Consider the following 16,926-nt stretch of genomic DNA (forward strand, 5'->3'; position numbering starts at 1 on the left):
ATAATGAAGTGATCAATGCCAATTGCTAGCCAACACTGTGATTAAAGAAAGAAGCTCTGCTTCACGCTGTGCAAATTTTGGTGGTTCCAGGATTTCAAGGGAAAAAATGGCAGCATGGGAGAACCCAGCTTTCTCCACCTCCCCTCCTGTATCAATGGCTAAACAGCTAAGCACCAACCAAAACAACTCTCAGAGACTTCTAGAGTCCACTTAGGAAGTCTGAGCAACAAAGTAGAACCAAAAAACAGACGAATTACACAAGAAGGAAAAGAGGACAATTTCACCTTGCCTGTATCATCCCATACCCCAAGCCGGCACTGTTCAGAGTCAGGAAGGAACTTCGCAGCCAGAAAAAGTTCCTCCGGCCAGGACAGGAAGAACAGGGTGACTGCCCAGCTTCTCAGGACACTGTGAACGTCCTTTGGCTTCATTCAACCCAGGCTGGCAAAGGTGAGACGGTGCTGAGCCTGTGAAAAACAAGCAGGGAAAGTAGAGGCCAGCCACCATTAGCTGACATGCAGTGGGCGTAATCCTGACTTGCAGATACATGTTCTTCAGACAAACTCAGATATCACCACTTATTATTATTTTTTAAGAAAAGTAGATCATTTTTAAAATAAAGTTTTTATTGAATTTGTTACAATACTACATCTATTTTATGTGTTTTTTGTTGTTGTTGTTTGACTACGAAGCATGTGCGATCTTAGCTCCCCGACCAGGGATCAAACTCACACCCCCGTCTTGGAAGGTGAAATCTTAACCCTGGACCTCCAGGGATGTCTCAGATTTCACCACTTATGAAGCTGAAGGCCAGCACAACCACCAGAGATGCCTGAAAATCTCTCCAGCTCGTGCTCCACAGGCTTCCACGTTTGTGGATGCCAGGTGCCCAAGTCCCTCCTGGCTCCTTTCCCACACCACCCCCTCCAAGTGGAGACTAGAAACTGCTGGCAGAAATCCAGAGTCTCTGCGGCCATGCCAGTGTAAGATGTTAACTGCCTGAATTCCTCCCCACATCCATTGGAGCTCGGGAGCCACACTGGCAGCCAGATCTGGCTTCAGCAGCTATGATAGTGAAGGCAGCAGCCTTGGGGTCCTTGACTGAACCCTACCATTGGGCCTGCCCCCAGTGCTAACACTGTCAGCCATGCATTTGCACACGACTGGCCTGACACTAGTCACCAGCTTCCACTTCTGGGTGTATGCCTGGAGGGAGAGTGTACAAGCATATGAGAACACATTGACAACGAGGGCTCTGGCAGCTACTTTTCAGTTCAGATCAGCCCCTGTCTTCTTTCATTGACTGGCAGCAATATGCCCACCTGTAGCTAGCCCCTCCAGTGGTACACTTGCATGCCACTGAGCCAAACTTCTACCATGGAACTGTACTGCCACGCACACAGCAAAAGATCAGTTGCTCAGTTGTGTCTGACCCTTTGCAACCCCGTGGACTATAGCCCACCAGGCTGTTATGTCCATGGGATTTCCCAGGCAAGAACACTGGAGTGGGTTGCCATTTCCTTCTCCAGAGGATCTTCCCAACCCAGGTATTGAGCCTGGGTCTCCTGCATCACAGGTAGATTCTTTATCATCTGAGCTACCAGAGAAGCCCCAGGGTGATGGTGTGCATTTGTAGGAGAGCACAGCAACAGCCAGTGAGCTGATAGTGGACCCAGGCCCTTGCTACCTGTCCTGGCCCCCAAACCATCACTATTAATGTGTCTGCAACTGGCCCCTGTCACAACGTAAGTACCTACAGATGACCTCCACAGCTGTGTGTGTGAAAACCACTGGCTCAAGTCACCACTGCTCTTTGCCCTGGTCCCTAACTACCAGACCTGGAGGCACATATTAAGACCCTAATGGCACTTGTAGCAACAGCAATCCACCCACAGTGCTCACCTAGATCCATGTAGTTGTTGATGATGTGGACTGAGCTGCAGAGACTTCATGCCCTCTTCAGACCACTGTTACCACACACCTCTGCACTTGGTGCCCTGCATCACTAGACCTCAGGTGACAGCATGAGCCAGGGTGCTCTCACCCACAGGTGAAAGTCTTCTCTTACTGAATTCAATCTATAAAGTCTAGAGGAAGTGACTGCTGCTTCAAATGTGCAGACATCTGTACAGACTACAGAGATTACAAAGAATCAGGGAAATGTGTTAAAAATGTGTTCCAAAAGAATACAGTAAACCTCCAGTAATTGGTCCCAAAGAAATGGAGATTTGGGAATAATCCAGCAGAGATTTCAAGGTAATCATTCTACAGATGCCCAGAGAGAGACAAGAGAATATGGATAAACAATTTAATGATATCAGAAAATCATACAATAAAAAATAAGACATTCCACAAAGAGATAGAAAACATAAGAAGAATGAAATAGGAAATTTGGAGCTTAATACAATGACTGAACTGAAAAGGTCAAAGCTTCAACTGTAGAACTGGACAAGCAAAACATAGTATTAGTGAGAAATAAGACAGAAATTAAAATTACCCAATCAGAGGTACAAAAAGGAAAAACAATGAGAGGGAATGATGAAAGCCTACACAGCTTATGCTGCTGCTGCAGCTGCTGCTAAGTTGCTTCAGTCATGTCCTACTCTGTGCGACCCCATAGACGGCAGCCCACCAGGCTCCCCCGTCCCTGGGATTCTCCAGGCAAGAATACTGGAGTGGGTTGCCATTTCCTTCTCCAATGCATGAAAGTGAAAAGTGAAAGTGAAGTTGCTCAGTCGTGTCCGACTCTTCACGACCCCATGGACTGCAGCCCATCAGGCTCCTCCGCCCATGGGATTTTCCAGGCAAGACTACTGGAGTGGGGTGCCATCACCTTCTCCGACACAGCTTATGAGATACCATCAAAAGAAACTGCAAGGACTATTGCAGTCCCAAAAGGAGAAGGAGGAGAAAAGGGAGTAGAAAGTTTCCTTTAAAAAAGTAACAGCTAGGAAATTCCCAAACCCACAGAGAGATGTGAACAACCAACTTCATGAACCTGTGACCTCAAATTTTTGATCTGAAATGATCTTTTCCAAGACACAGTAATAAAACTATTGAAAGACAAAGAGTTTAAAAAGTAGCCAGAGGGGAAAAAAATCTCATAGAAGGGAACCCCAAATAGGCCATCAAAGGATTTCCCTAACAGAGACCTTGAAGGCAAAAAGAAATGGGATGATATATTCAAACTTCTGAAAGAAAAAAAAATGCCAACCAACAATACTTTATTCAGCAAAGTTGTCCTTCAGGACTTAAGTCCAAATAAAGACTCTTCCAAATAAACAGAAGCTGAGAATTCCTCAACACTAAATCTGCCTTATAAGAAATGCTAAAGTAGTTTGAGTTGCAGCAAAAGGATGCTATTTAGTAACATTAAAACATATGAAAATGTACCATACACTGGTAAAATTAAGAAGATACTCAGATAATGAATACCATAATACTGTAATATGGTGAAGTATTGATTAATTGTAGTATAAAGGTCATTTATAATTTATCCTTTACCTATAGCTACAATAATGTTATCAGAGCTGTAGCATAAAATAATGTAAACAGTGACAGTAAAATTTAAAAGGGGCAGCAAAAGGATAAGAGTTTTGTCTGCATTTGAAGTCAAATTGTTATCAGCATAAAACAGATTATTCTATATAAGTTTTATGTAAGCCTCATAGGAACTATTGACAAATAGCAAAAAGCTAAAATAGATCCCCAAAATGTACAGAGAAGGGAATCAAAGCATACCACTACAGAATAATCATCAATTTACAAAGGAAGGCAACAGGAAAGGAAGAAAAGAAAACCAGAACTATAAAAACATTCAGGAAACAATAAGATGCATTAGCATGACTTATTAACCAATACTCTAAATTTTAATTGACTGAATTTTCCAATCAAAAGGCACAGAGTGGCTGGATGGACAAACAAACAATTTAAGACTCATCTCTATGTTGCCTTCATTATACTCACTTCAGCTTTAAGGACACACAGAGGCTCAAACTGAAGGGATGGCAAAAGGTATTCCATCAAAACAGACACCACAACAGAGCAGAGGTAGCTCTACTTATATCATTCTATCGTGATGGGGGGGGGTCAATTCAATAAGAAGATACAATAATCACAAAAAATGTGTACCAACGCTGAAAACAGCTAAATACATTAAGCAAGTAGTAACAGATTCATGGGGTTGCAAAGAGACAGACACACCTGAGCAGCAGTGTGTGCATGTGTGCTTGCACACGCGCGCGCATGCGCGCACACACACAGACACACACACACAGACACACACACACACCATATCCAAAGGGAGAAATAGACAACAATCTACCTTTTATATTTATAGGAGAGACAGTGATAGTGATAAAGATTGAGAAAGAGGAGAAGGAGACTAGAAGTTCAAACAATGTGGGCAATTCAGTCTACCATTCCAATAAACACACATCCTAGAGGAATAAGGTGAGAAGCATGAATATGCTAATACACTGGCTGGTCCTAGTTCAGACCTTCCTTTCATAAAGTTTTGAGTGTGATTTTAGTATTTAAAGATGTATAGTTTTCAGGGCTTCCCTGGTGGTCCAGAGGTAAGAATCTGCCCACCAATGCAGGGTACACGTGTTCGATCCCTGATCCAGGAAGAACCCACATACTGCAGAGCAACCAAGCCCGTGCACCACAATTACTGAGCCCACTCTCTAGAGCTCACGAGCCACAACTACTGAGCCCACACACTGCAACTACTGAAGCCCATGTGCCCTAGGGCCCGTGCTCTACAACAACACAAGGCACCACAATGAGAAACCCACACAGCAATAAAGAGTAACCCCCACTCACTGAAACTAGGGAAAGCCTGTGGGTAGCAACACAGACCCAGAACAACCAAACACAAATAAATATTTTAAAAGATGTGTATTTTCATACAATATACCATCTAAAAGCCAGTCAGCACTTCATTTGGTGCTCAAGAAACAGAAACCTACTGCCATGCTTAGAAACAAATCATGGGTTGGATTTTTTAGGTAGTTTTTAGCCCCTAATGTGTCGCCTTCCTAAAGAATGAATGTTCAAGTGTCATTTTGACTTAATATAATGACTTTTGTTCCTCACTCTTATACACAGAGAATGTCACCTGCTACTTCAGTAAACAAAGGATATCACAGCCATAACATCATCAGCCACTGCACCTGCCCCAATGTTGCACTCTGAAGGGCATTCAGGACAGAGGAAAATTGGATACTGGCTTTAGACAGTTAGAATGCATATCAAAGGAATAATTTTAATGAGTCTAGACTCATGCCTTTTCTCACACATACAAAAGTACCACAGTAATTAACTTGAAATGTTTATTTGTGATTAGCAGTAATCTTTGAATGTTCAACTACATGATGCATTTATCCCCAACAAAAACTCCTCTATATCCTGGGTCCTCCCTTATCTCTTTGGAGCAGTTTCTCAGAGCTGTCTGAGAGGCTGAATCCCAGGCTACAGTCCTCAGTAAGATCATCAAATAGAACATAACTCTCAACTTTTAGGCTGTGCTTTTTTTTTTTCTTTTTCAGTCAACACTATCCAAATTATTTGTTTCTCAACATAAGATATGAATTCATGATTATGTCCATCAGCATCTCAAGTAGAAAGAAATATAGGGAATCCGAGTATTAAGCAACCATTAAAAGTGCTAGAGAAGTGACAGCCAGTAAAGTAAGAATGTCAGAAGTAACAGTCAGAGAAGTAAAAATAGCATGTGATGAGAAGGTAGGGGACATAAGTTGGTTCATGTATATGAATATATGATAAGCAAGCAGAAAAATTGCTTACAACCTAATGCCTTGATTTCTACACTTGGTCACAGTATAGGTGTTCATAACATCTTTCACTACTCAACTTTTATGATGCTCACAGCTGATCATGGTTGTTTACCTTTATTCCTAAAAGATGTGAGTCCCTAAAGATCCTGTCTACATTAGATTGCTATGTATTACCAATTTTGAACACCTTAAATGGAAGTACAAAGAAGTTCTTCAGAGAATTGCTTGAATTCCACACTCAACACATAGCTATCTTGAACCCACTGTGAAGTAGCAACTTTACTTTCTCCTAATAATCAGGGTCAATTAGCACAGGAAATAGAGTAATATTTTGCCTGTTAATTACCTGGTATGCTGAATCCTGAATGGGTCATTTGGCAATTTCAGTTTTCACATTACCAGGAGAATCGTGGCTCTGGGGGAACTAATATAATACTCTAAGCCAGCAGAACTCTCAATTATGTAAGGGATTAACTGTAATCAAACTACTGCCTGGTAGGTCATTGCCCTCTCCCTCAAAATGGCACCATGTTGAGAGCTCAGCATTTGTCTTTGCATTGGTAAACTGGTTATTCAGCAATGGAAGTGGAGAACCAATCGTAAAACTAAGAAACAGTGATATACCTAAGGAAAAGGAAAATCAGGGCAAGCCCTTTTTCTCATACTCAGGTATTCTCAAAAGTAGATTATTGTTCATATCATTCATATACAGATCTATCCCCATTGGATTTTTTTTAAAAGCTTAATAAGTGTGTGCATTTTCTTTCCTATTCTATACTTTACTGGTGCCCATGGAACTTGAAGACAAAAATCCTCTTTAAGGTTGTATCGCCAGATTATTCTATACCATCTCAAGTGTCCAGATCACACACTTTCTTCATAAAGAAAACTTAAAACTTGCCTTAAGGTTAAAAAAATAGAAACTTGTTTCAAAATATTTGCAATTTAATGGGTACAATATTATTGCTGCCACAATAACTTAATAATAGTAAGCAATTCCAAGGCACTTAAATCACCATCAACTCTTTACATGTAATGACTCATTTAATCCTTGTAACACCTTCAGAACGTGGGGCATAAGTTACACCCATTTTACAGATGTGAAAACTAAGGCAAGATGTTTAAGGTACTTGTCAAAAGTCACAAAGCTGTAATCTGGAGAAGTGGGGGTTCAGAAGCAAGCATTTTGGTGTCCAAGTACATTGTTCTATCCTCTTAGTTATGTGTCTCATACTCAGCCCACATTGGCACTTTATGGTAACCCCATTTTGTATTATCTTCATCATTAACCCCAGAGAAGGCAATAGCACCCCACTCCAGTACACTTTCCTGGAAAACCCCATGGATTGAGGAGCCTGGTAGGCTGCAGTCCATGGGGTCATGAAGAGTCGGACACGACTGAGTGACTTCACTTTCACTTTTCACTTTCATGCATTGGAGAAGGAAATGGTAACCCACTCCAGTGTTCTTGCCTGTAGAATCCCAGGGACAGGGGAGCCTGGTGGGCTGCTGTCTGTGGGGTCGCCCAGAGTCAGACACAACTGAAGCTACTTAGCAGCAGCAGCATCATTAACCCACCTTGTAGTGTGCTATTGGATTTCTCTAGGAGAAAAAAAATATCAGCACATAGTCTAAAAACTCATGTTTAAAAGATGCTGAAATAAATCATATTTTCTATCTTTATCCTAATTTAAATCTTAACAAAAATTTTGAATTTAGGCATTGATAAGCTTAGTGTTTTGATTATTATTAGAGTATTAAAAAAATATTTTTTGACTCATATCTGAGCCTGTGTATCTAATCAGGTTTGAGAAAACTGGTGAAGATGGAATAAAAGCTTTGCAACCATACCCATCACATGAGCATAGCCTGGTTAATATGTCACTTGATACCAAGTGTTAAGTCAACCTGATATATTAAACTGGAGGGAAAATTAGTAGAAGCCAAACAATGTTTGCCAAATACAAGGGGTAGCTACTGGCCTCCTGACTGCTACTCTGGAGTTACTTAGTCTTTCAATGGAATACACAGGACATTGAGCCAGGGAAAACAAACATGAGAAATACATCCCCATTTTTATCAGTATTTTCCACCCCTGCCTACAGATACTTACAACATAAAGACAACACTAACAATATTAAGTGAGACCATTAGTCAAAAATTGCTTATAGTATCCTTCATCCATAGATAGTCTGAAGGAAACAGTACTGGGAATGTAGCTGGATCCATATTTTAAGGGCAAAATCTAAACGATACTTTAATATAGGCATGGAACTGAAGTCTCCTGGGGTGACTTTGTTTTAATCCATAACCACAGACCAAGCCCTTCTCTTCTTCTGTTAGTCAAGCAAGGAGTTGTACCTCTCTGGTGAACACAGCTGCACTAGCTCTTTAAATATCCATGCAATTAGCACAAAGAACTATAATGGAACTAAATGGCCACAGCCAAGAAGCCACCTACACACACTTAATATTCAAAGGAAGAACACTGGCATTTAATCATGGGGATAGTCACACTTAACAATGACATTTTAAAAGTTATTACTAAGAAATAAGGAAATGTGACCAATGTATAGAAGGAAAAAGTATCATCACTGCAGTCAGAAAACATTCACAAGGACAGACAGTACAAGCTGGAGAGCTGGTATGCAAGCCATCCTCATCATGAGAAATGAAATGTTCACGTGGGATACTTACTTGATCTGGGTTGTTCCCTTTATCTACAGAAAACACAACTACTTCTTCTCTCGTTTGCCTATTTCTTTCTTCATCTTTGTTTTCTGCTCTACGGTCTAGGAGCAGAAACTTAATTTCCCACTTTCCTTGCACCTACTCTGGATTGAATCATGTCTTCTAAAAAGATATATTCAAATCCTAACTTCCACTACCTGAGAGTTTGATCCTTTTTGGGGAATAAGATCTTCCCAATTGTAATCCAGGGAAGAAGAGTTTATACTCGGTGAGCTGTTATTGTTTAGTTGTGCATTCATATCTGACTCTTTGTGATCCTATGGACTGTAGCCCACCAGGCTCCTTCGTCCATGGGATTTCCCAGGCAAGAATACTAGAGTGGGTTGCCATCTCCTTTTCCAGGGGATCTTCCTGATCAAGGGATCAAACACATGTCTCCTTCTTAGCAGATGGATTCTTTACCACTAAGCCAACAGGGATACTGGATGAGGGTGGGCCTTAAATCCTTATTTCCTTATCCTGGTGGCCTTTTAAGAGTCAGAGACACAGGGAGGAGGAAGACCATCTGCTGATAGAGGCTGAGATTATAGTCATGCACCCACAAGCCAAGGAACACCAAGGATTGCCAACTAATGCCAGAAGGTAGGAAAAGTCAAGAGAGGATTCTTTCCTAGAGCATAGCTGTGCCAATGTCTTGGTTTTGGAATTCTAGGCCCCACAACTATGAGAAGACAAATTTCTATTGCTTTAAGTCATCCAACTTGTGGTATTTCATTACAGCAACTCTAAGAAAACTAACACAGCATCTATTAAATTATTCTCCTTCCTTTCTTTGTTCACCAAACCTAGTGGTGGTTTAGTCACTAAGTCGTGTCCAACTCTTGTGACCCATGGACTGTAGCCCGCCAGGTTCCTCTGTCTATGGCATTTTCCAGGCAAGTGTAATGGAGTGGACTGTCATTTCCTTCTCCAGGGAATCTTCCTGACCCAGGAATTGAACCCAGGTCTTCTGCATTGCAGGCAGATTCTTTACCGGCTGAGCTATGAGGGAAGACCAAATCTTGGTAAATTACCACAAAAACAAACTTAGACACTGAGTTCATCCATCTCAGTGTGGCTATGACCCAGGAATTCCTCACTCACTAGAATTTCTGCTGACAAACCTCTAAATTTATCTCACCTCCATAACATATTTCCTCTACTACTGCCTTCATATCACTCATTGATGAATAAAGTCACAGAAGTGAACTGGCTCCAAGTCAAAGCAAGGCCACAAACATAATCAGGCCCTCATTACTACTCTTTATATTTTTTAAAACATATTTACCATTTTCTAATTATTGATATTGTGTTCCTTTCATAAGTTATATCAGATTTCTAACTTCAATTTGCAAGCATTCAATTCTATCTCTACCAAACGCTGCTAATTGCCTATGATAAACATGTTTCTAAAACTATTTTTCTCCTGCAGTCTCCCTCATTTTCTTATCACACTAAACATATTTTATTACTGTATATTTTGTCTGGAAATGCATATGGTCTCCTTTATTTTTTCCCGTTCCAAAGAAAAAAGACTTTCTCTTTTGTAAAGGTTTCTTTTTCCTTTTCAATGAGAATGGACATCGTTATTATTTCAGTCACTCATCATAATAATTAATTTTAGAACAGTTTTTTCATCCCAGAAAGAAATCTTGCAGCAATCATACACTATTACCCTTTCCACCCATCATATAGTAATCTCCTATCCCTATGGGTTTGTCTATTCTGGACAGTTCATATAAATGGGATTATTCAATGTGTGGTTCCTGCGACTGACTTGTGAATTATTCAAAATGTGGTTCCTGATAATGTTCTTCATAAATGGTACCATGTTAGATACATAGAAGGGGAAAATACATTTTAATTCATTATTCATACTAATGAAATAAAAGATCAATAAAAGATCAGACCTAAAAATAACTACAACATTAAAAAAAAGCAAAAACAAAATCGGAAAAACCAATCTCTGACAGCTTTGTGACTTTAAGATATCTTACTTACATAGGATACAAAAAGCATAAAATGTAACTGCCTCAAAATTGCAAACTTCTGCTCATTCATGAAAAGTGTTGAGAAAATTAATAGACAAAGCTGCAACCTAGAGGAAATTATTCCCTAACCACTCTCTTGACAAAGGACTAGTATCCTGAAGAGAAATATGCTTATCATTTATATTATTCAATAATATAAACATAACAAACATCTGTGTATTTTACAGTTAAACAATTAGACAAATGAAAAACCAAAATTGGAGAAAAATTTGAAGAGACTTCAGAAAAGGACATATAGGAATGACCAGAAAGCCATGTGAAAATACTCAATATCATTAGTCACTGCTGCTGCTGCTGCTGCTAAGTCACTTCAGTAGTGTCCAACGCTGAATTCCCTGGGATTCTCCAGGCAAGAACACTGGAGTGGGTTGCCATTTCCTTCTCCAATACATGAAAATGAAAAGTGAAAGGGAAGTTGCTCAGTCATGTCTGACCCTCAGCAACCCCACGGACTGCAGCCTTCTAGGCTCCTCCGTCCATGGGACTTTCCAGGCAAGAGTACTGGAGTGGGGTGCCACTGCCTTCTCTGCATTACTACTTCTACTACTACTACTACTACTAAGTCACTTCGGTCGTGTCCGACTCTGTGCGACCCCATAGATGGCAGCCCACCAGGCCCTGCCATCCCTGGGATTCTCCAGGCAAGAACACTGGAGTGGGTTGCCATTTCCTTCTCCAATGCATGAAAGTGAAAAGTGAATGTGAAGTCATTCAGTCGTGTCCGACTCTTAGCAACCCCATGGACTGCAGCCCACCAGGCTCCTCCATCCATGGGATTTGCCAGGCAAGAGTACTGGGGTGGGGTGCCATTGCCTTCTCTCCGCATGTGTTACCATTACAGTCTCCCAGAAGATCAAGCATTGGTGTGGGTATGGAGCAACTGGAACTTTCATACTTTGCTAGAGACAATCACTTTTCAGTAACAATTTGGTAGTTTCTCATAACATTAAAAATACACTATTACATAACCCAGCCATTCCACTCCTAGTTATTCAAAAATGAAAGCATGTTTCTACATAAAGTCTTTAACATAAATATTCTTAGCATCCCTATTCTTAATATCCCAAATCTGGAAACAACCCATATGTCAATCAACAGATATATACACTATGATATATCCACATAATGAAAAATTACACAACAATAAAAAGGAATGAACTACTGATACACACAGCAACAAAGATTTCTAAAACAGGTTTACAGAAGGAAGGTAGGCATATGTGCACATGCACACACATACACTCCTCAAACAAAAGTGCAGACTATCTAGTTTCTCTTATGCCTTTAGAAAGGGCAAAAATAATCTACAGGTAAAGAAATCAGAGTAGGTATTAACTGAGTCAGGAGATAGGAAGGGTTGAGTATGGAAGATAGGTAAACTTTCTAGTGGAGAAGGCGATGGCACCCCACTCCAGTACTTTTGCCTGGAGAATCCCATGGACGGAGGAGCCTAGTGGGCTGCAGTCCATGGGGTCACTAAGAGTTAGACACGACTGAGTGACTTCACTTTCACTTTTCACTTTTGTGCATTGGAGAAGGAAATGGCAACCCACTCCAGTGTTCTTGCCTGGAGAATCCCAGGGACGGAGGAGCCTGGTGGGCTGCTGTCTATGGGGTCACACAGAGTCGGACATGACTGATATGACTTAGCAGCAGCAGCAGCAAACTTTCTAGGGGAGTGGAAAAGTTCTATATTTTGATTAAAGTGCTGGTCAAAATGGTATATAAGTTTTTTGAAATTTCTTAAATTGTACCCTTAAAACAGGTGCATATACTGTATGTGAACTTTAGTAAGTTTTGTATAATAGTTGGAAGAAAATATCCATTTAGGCACAATATTATTCATTTCAACATCCCTTTCGAAAGCAAAGAAAGTGGGAAAATAGAGATGAGTTGGATTACTTTGCTAGGGCTGCTGTAACAAAGTGTCAAGAATGCAGTCACTTAAATAATAGAAATATCTTGCCTCGTGGTTCTGGAAGCTGTAAGTCTGAGATCAAGGTACCAGCAGGGCTATGCTCCCTCTAACCCCGCCCTGGCTTCTAGCACTTCTCAGCTTGTGGCAGGTTAACTCCAATCTTCCCACGACGCACCCTCTCTGTGCATGCATGTCTGTGTTCACATGATTTTCCTTTGATAAAGACACCCAGGCTTCCCAGGTGGCTCAGTGGTAAAGAATCCACCTGCCAATGCAGGAGACGTGGACTTGGTCCCTGGCTTTGGAAGATCCTCTGGAGGAGGAAATGGTAACCCACTCCAGTATTCTTGTCTGGGAAATCCCCTGGACAGAGGAGCCTGGTGGGCTACAGTCTAAATGGTCGCAAAGAGTCAGACACGGCTGAGCATGCTCACTACATTAAATTAGGGACCCATCCTACTTTAATAACAGTCCTCCTTCCAAATAAGGTCACAGTCTGAGGAACTGAGAGTTAGGACTTAAAGGGGACACACTACAACCCAAAATGAGTTTAAAATGATGCTATATCTATAAATCAGAGCAGTGTTGCTCTTTTATAAACCATATTCAGCTTTCATAAATCATATTCTGAATTATAACTCAGAATATTATCAAATACTAAGTTCTGTAATTAAAAGAATAAACCCAGGTTAATATTTACACACATATCTATATATAGGCATAAATATTCATGCATATGATGTATGTAAGATTGTTTCTAGAAGTATAATTCTGTGAATAAACAGGTACCACAACACTATTATTTTGTTATTTTTGTGCTGGCACAATCATAAATTTCTTGAATGGTAAATTAACTGTACCATAGGGATGGATTCAGTTTTCTAAGTCCTTTTCTTCATTCACCATGACTTCACACGGAACAATAGATAACTGCTTCAGAGGACAGCTGGAAGTTCTTTTATCATACAGAGATAGTCTGTATCAATAGGCTTACTGCATGAAAGAAGTTTATCCAAATGTCTCTAGGTGTGAGGAGCACGAAAGAAACATTTGATTTCAGACAGAGCACATCAACTGACTGATAATTTGTTCACTCAGTCTAAAACTTCAGATCCTATAAATGAGGTATCAAATTTCCTTAAAAAATCAATTTAAATTAGCTGTCTTTTATTCATAATATTATTTCCACACAGACCAAAGAGTAGCCAAGTTTGACAGGAAAGTAGCAACTGAGACAGAAAACATCAAATAGTAAGGCTCTCTGGGCATAACTGCCATGATTTGATCCTAAAAGTACTTGAGACATCTTACATTCATATTCTGAGATATGGAGAGAAACTAATAAAAAGAAACTAAGATAATCAAACCAATACTGTAAACCAATCATCAACCAATTAAAAATCAATATTAAAGTAAAACAAAAAAAAAGAAAAAAAAAGGTAAATTTATATGTGATATAGAGAAGATATTTTTTCATGTTTTGAGAGCTCTGGGTTTATTCGTAGTGGAGAATAGGCAGTAAGCTGCTTGAGTTCCCCCACCCTCTGCTAACAAAACTGAGAACAGGCCAGGATAAGATTTCTGCCAGTTCAAGATTTAGATAGCCGCCTTCTGAACTGGGAGAATGTAGATAGCATGGACACCATATTCCACAACAAGTGAGCATACAGCCCCAGCCCCTACACCAGTACCACTAAGTATCACTATTCAATCACCCCAATAGCAAAGACTTGACAATTCATATCAAAATTGTAACTATATTTCTCTGTAACAATATAACTGTATAGTCTTGAGTTTGACTGGACCTAGACCAAGAGAGTAACTGGGAGCCCCTAGCTGTTACTGTATCAAAGACAAGATTTTCTTGCAGAACTTACTGGGTTATCAGTTTAATTTCATTATCAGTTATGCACCCATAAGAGAGCCCTGTGGATATGCATGTTGTCTTAAGCAAAGTCAGATATCTAATCATTTTACTGAGAGTATTCGCCAACTCTTTCCACCAGGCCAAATCTCAGGTACGGAAAATTGATTAGCTCATTAGACGTCTCATCATAAAATGCACTTACTTTCCCCATCTGTGAAAGGAATCTCTCCTGTGTACTTAATTTTTACCTTTTCCCCATTTGCGCTCCCATTCTGTTCTCCTCTGTAGCTTGCCCCCTCTAATACATGTGACCTATTACAAAACACATGGACTCTGTTAAACCATATATATGCACGTATGTATTTTTTAAGTATTAGTTTGTGTGTGTACCCATGAACAACTATCTTTTTAATTTTGAACATGAGGAATTTTAGGTTTCTGTGTAGACATCTGGGTGGAGGTAAAACTAAAGAACTGGATACATGAGTTTCAAAATCAGAAAAGAGATATTAGCTACAGGTAACACTGAGGATTCATCAACTTTTAAGTGATAGGTGGACATGAGGGGCAAGTGCAGGATGAGAAAAGATACATATGCATGAAACAGTGCAGTGAGTTTAAGATAGTGCTACACAGGCTCTGTGGCGAGGTACACATACCTAGTAAAATATGAAATTGATGAATTCTGCATACTTAAGACCAAAGCAGATATTACAATCTAAGATGATGGCTTATATTAGGTTTAAATCATTTATTTTCTAAGATTTCAACTGCATATTCGAAGGACATAGCATCAACAAATTTGACATGCTACAGCCTAATCAAGCAAATAATTGCTTACAAAATCTATTTTGGAGAACTATTTTTCTGATGGAGAAGCTGTAAATGGATGATCAAGTGCCAGGAGCCAGCACGGGAGTTCCCACCCATGACAAAGGTCATGCGGAGAGGATCTGACATGCAAAGGCAAATCAGAACTCAAGAGGCCCCCTGGACCTGCCCAGCATCTACCCCAAAACCAAAATCTGTCTGTTTTACTATTTCACAACTTTCACCAACTCTTCTGACATTAACGGGGGGCTATCCCCGACCACCTTTCTCTGTAAAAAAGTCAACTTAAAACTCTAGTTAAAAAGTCTCCTGGGCATAATAGGAGTGTTTCAATTCAAACCCCTCTGATGACTTTCTAGCTTGCCTGACAGGTTTGTTCAGATTCACAGCCTCCCAACCACGAAGCTTAAGATATTCTAACAATGCAGAGCTTCTCAGAGAGTTAAAATTGTTAGAATAGAACTAGTAGAGGATTTCTTTGTTGAGCTAATGCTTGCTGCCAAGTTTCCATATCCCTTACCTACTGTGTCCCTGGGAGTGTATTGATTAATATAGTTGGTGTATAGAAGTGTAAGTAGTAGCTTTAATGTTTGTAACCTTGGACCCTTGAGTTAATTCTTTTCTTATTATAGCCCACCATACTTTTGCCCTATAGGAATGCAACTTTATCTAATGCTTTCAGAGGGTGGTGCCTGACTTTAGAATAATCACCTTTAGAGAAAAATAAGTTTTATGAAGAAAGGGTCATAAAATGTTAACAGGCCTCCTGGCCAGAAGATGATGTAAATCACCTAAAGCTTTTGCATATGATAAGTTTGCAGAAAGTAAGCCTGGCTTCGATAAGGATCAAGGGCTGCTGACCTTGCATGACTCTACCGCACCCCCCTCCCCATTATCCTCTATGCACAACTTAAGGTATAAAAACTACTTTGGAAAATAAAGTGCGGGCCTTGCTCACCAAAGCTTGGTCTCCCCATGTCCTTTCCTTTTCCTTTTCAGGCTGATTCCCTGGAGTGCAGGGGCCTTCTGTGTTCACTTTCCTGCCTGGGCTTCTAAGACCCACTCGAGAAGGTGCCTAAGGTGGTGCACTTTCAGCTATTCGAGAGGGCGCCTGCGGCCTACGTGAACAGAGCAAGTCCCATGCCGGGCTTTATTGGCTTTCTGAGTAAACCAAGGAATATCAGCCTCTTTTCTCTCCTCTATTTTCTTAACTGCAAAATTCTTTCCTTATCTCTTTCTCTATTTCTCTCGGTCACCAACGCAATCCTCCCGAGGGAATCCCTGGATCCAACTGGGGCTGGACCCTTGTAATCAAGTGATTTTCCTAAGATTTGCGATAAATATCAATTAAGTTAGCCCTCTGTCTTGCTTATTCTTGGGTGATCAAAACCATCCCCAAGAAGAAGAAATGCAAAAAGGAAAAATGGCTGTCTGAGGAGGCCTTACAAACAGCTGAGAAAAGACAAGAAGTGAAAGGCAAAGGAGAAAAGGAAAGATACATTCATCTGAATGCTGAGTTCCAGAGAATATCAAGGAAGGTTTTCTTATCTCTCCTAAGTGATCAATGCAAAGAAATAGAGGCAAACAATAGAATGGGAAAGACTAGAGATCTCTTCAAGAAAATTAGAGAGACCAAGGGAACATATCATGAAAAGATGTCAACAATAAAGGACAGAAATGGTATGGACCTAACAGAAGCAGAAGATATTAAGAAGAGGTGGCAAGAAT

At 40.3% G+C, this 16,926-nt stretch overlaps 1 protein-coding gene across 1 annotated transcript in view; it reads right to left on the bottom strand.

Annotated features, from left to right (window-relative positions):
- Nucleotides 1–313: 313 nt before the first annotated feature.
- The window catches only part of CFAP47 (cilia and flagella associated protein 47), a 562,308-nt gene continuing 545,695 nt past the window's right edge, over nt 314–16,926 (bottom strand). Inside the window, exon 64 of the mRNA XM_070784977.1 lies at nt 314–467. Within this exon, the coding sequence (XP_070641078.1) occupies nt 432–467 (36 nt within the window). The 3' untranslated portion in view covers nt 314–431. The remainder of the gene's footprint in view (nt 468–16,926) is intronic.

This window comes from Bos indicus, chromosome X (assembly GCF_029378745.1).
Source record: "Bos indicus isolate NIAB-ARS_2022 breed Sahiwal x Tharparkar chromosome X, NIAB-ARS_B.indTharparkar_mat_pri_1.0, whole genome shotgun sequence".
In the NCBI taxonomy this organism is placed as follows: domain Eukaryota; kingdom Metazoa; phylum Chordata; class Mammalia; order Artiodactyla; family Bovidae; genus Bos; species Bos indicus.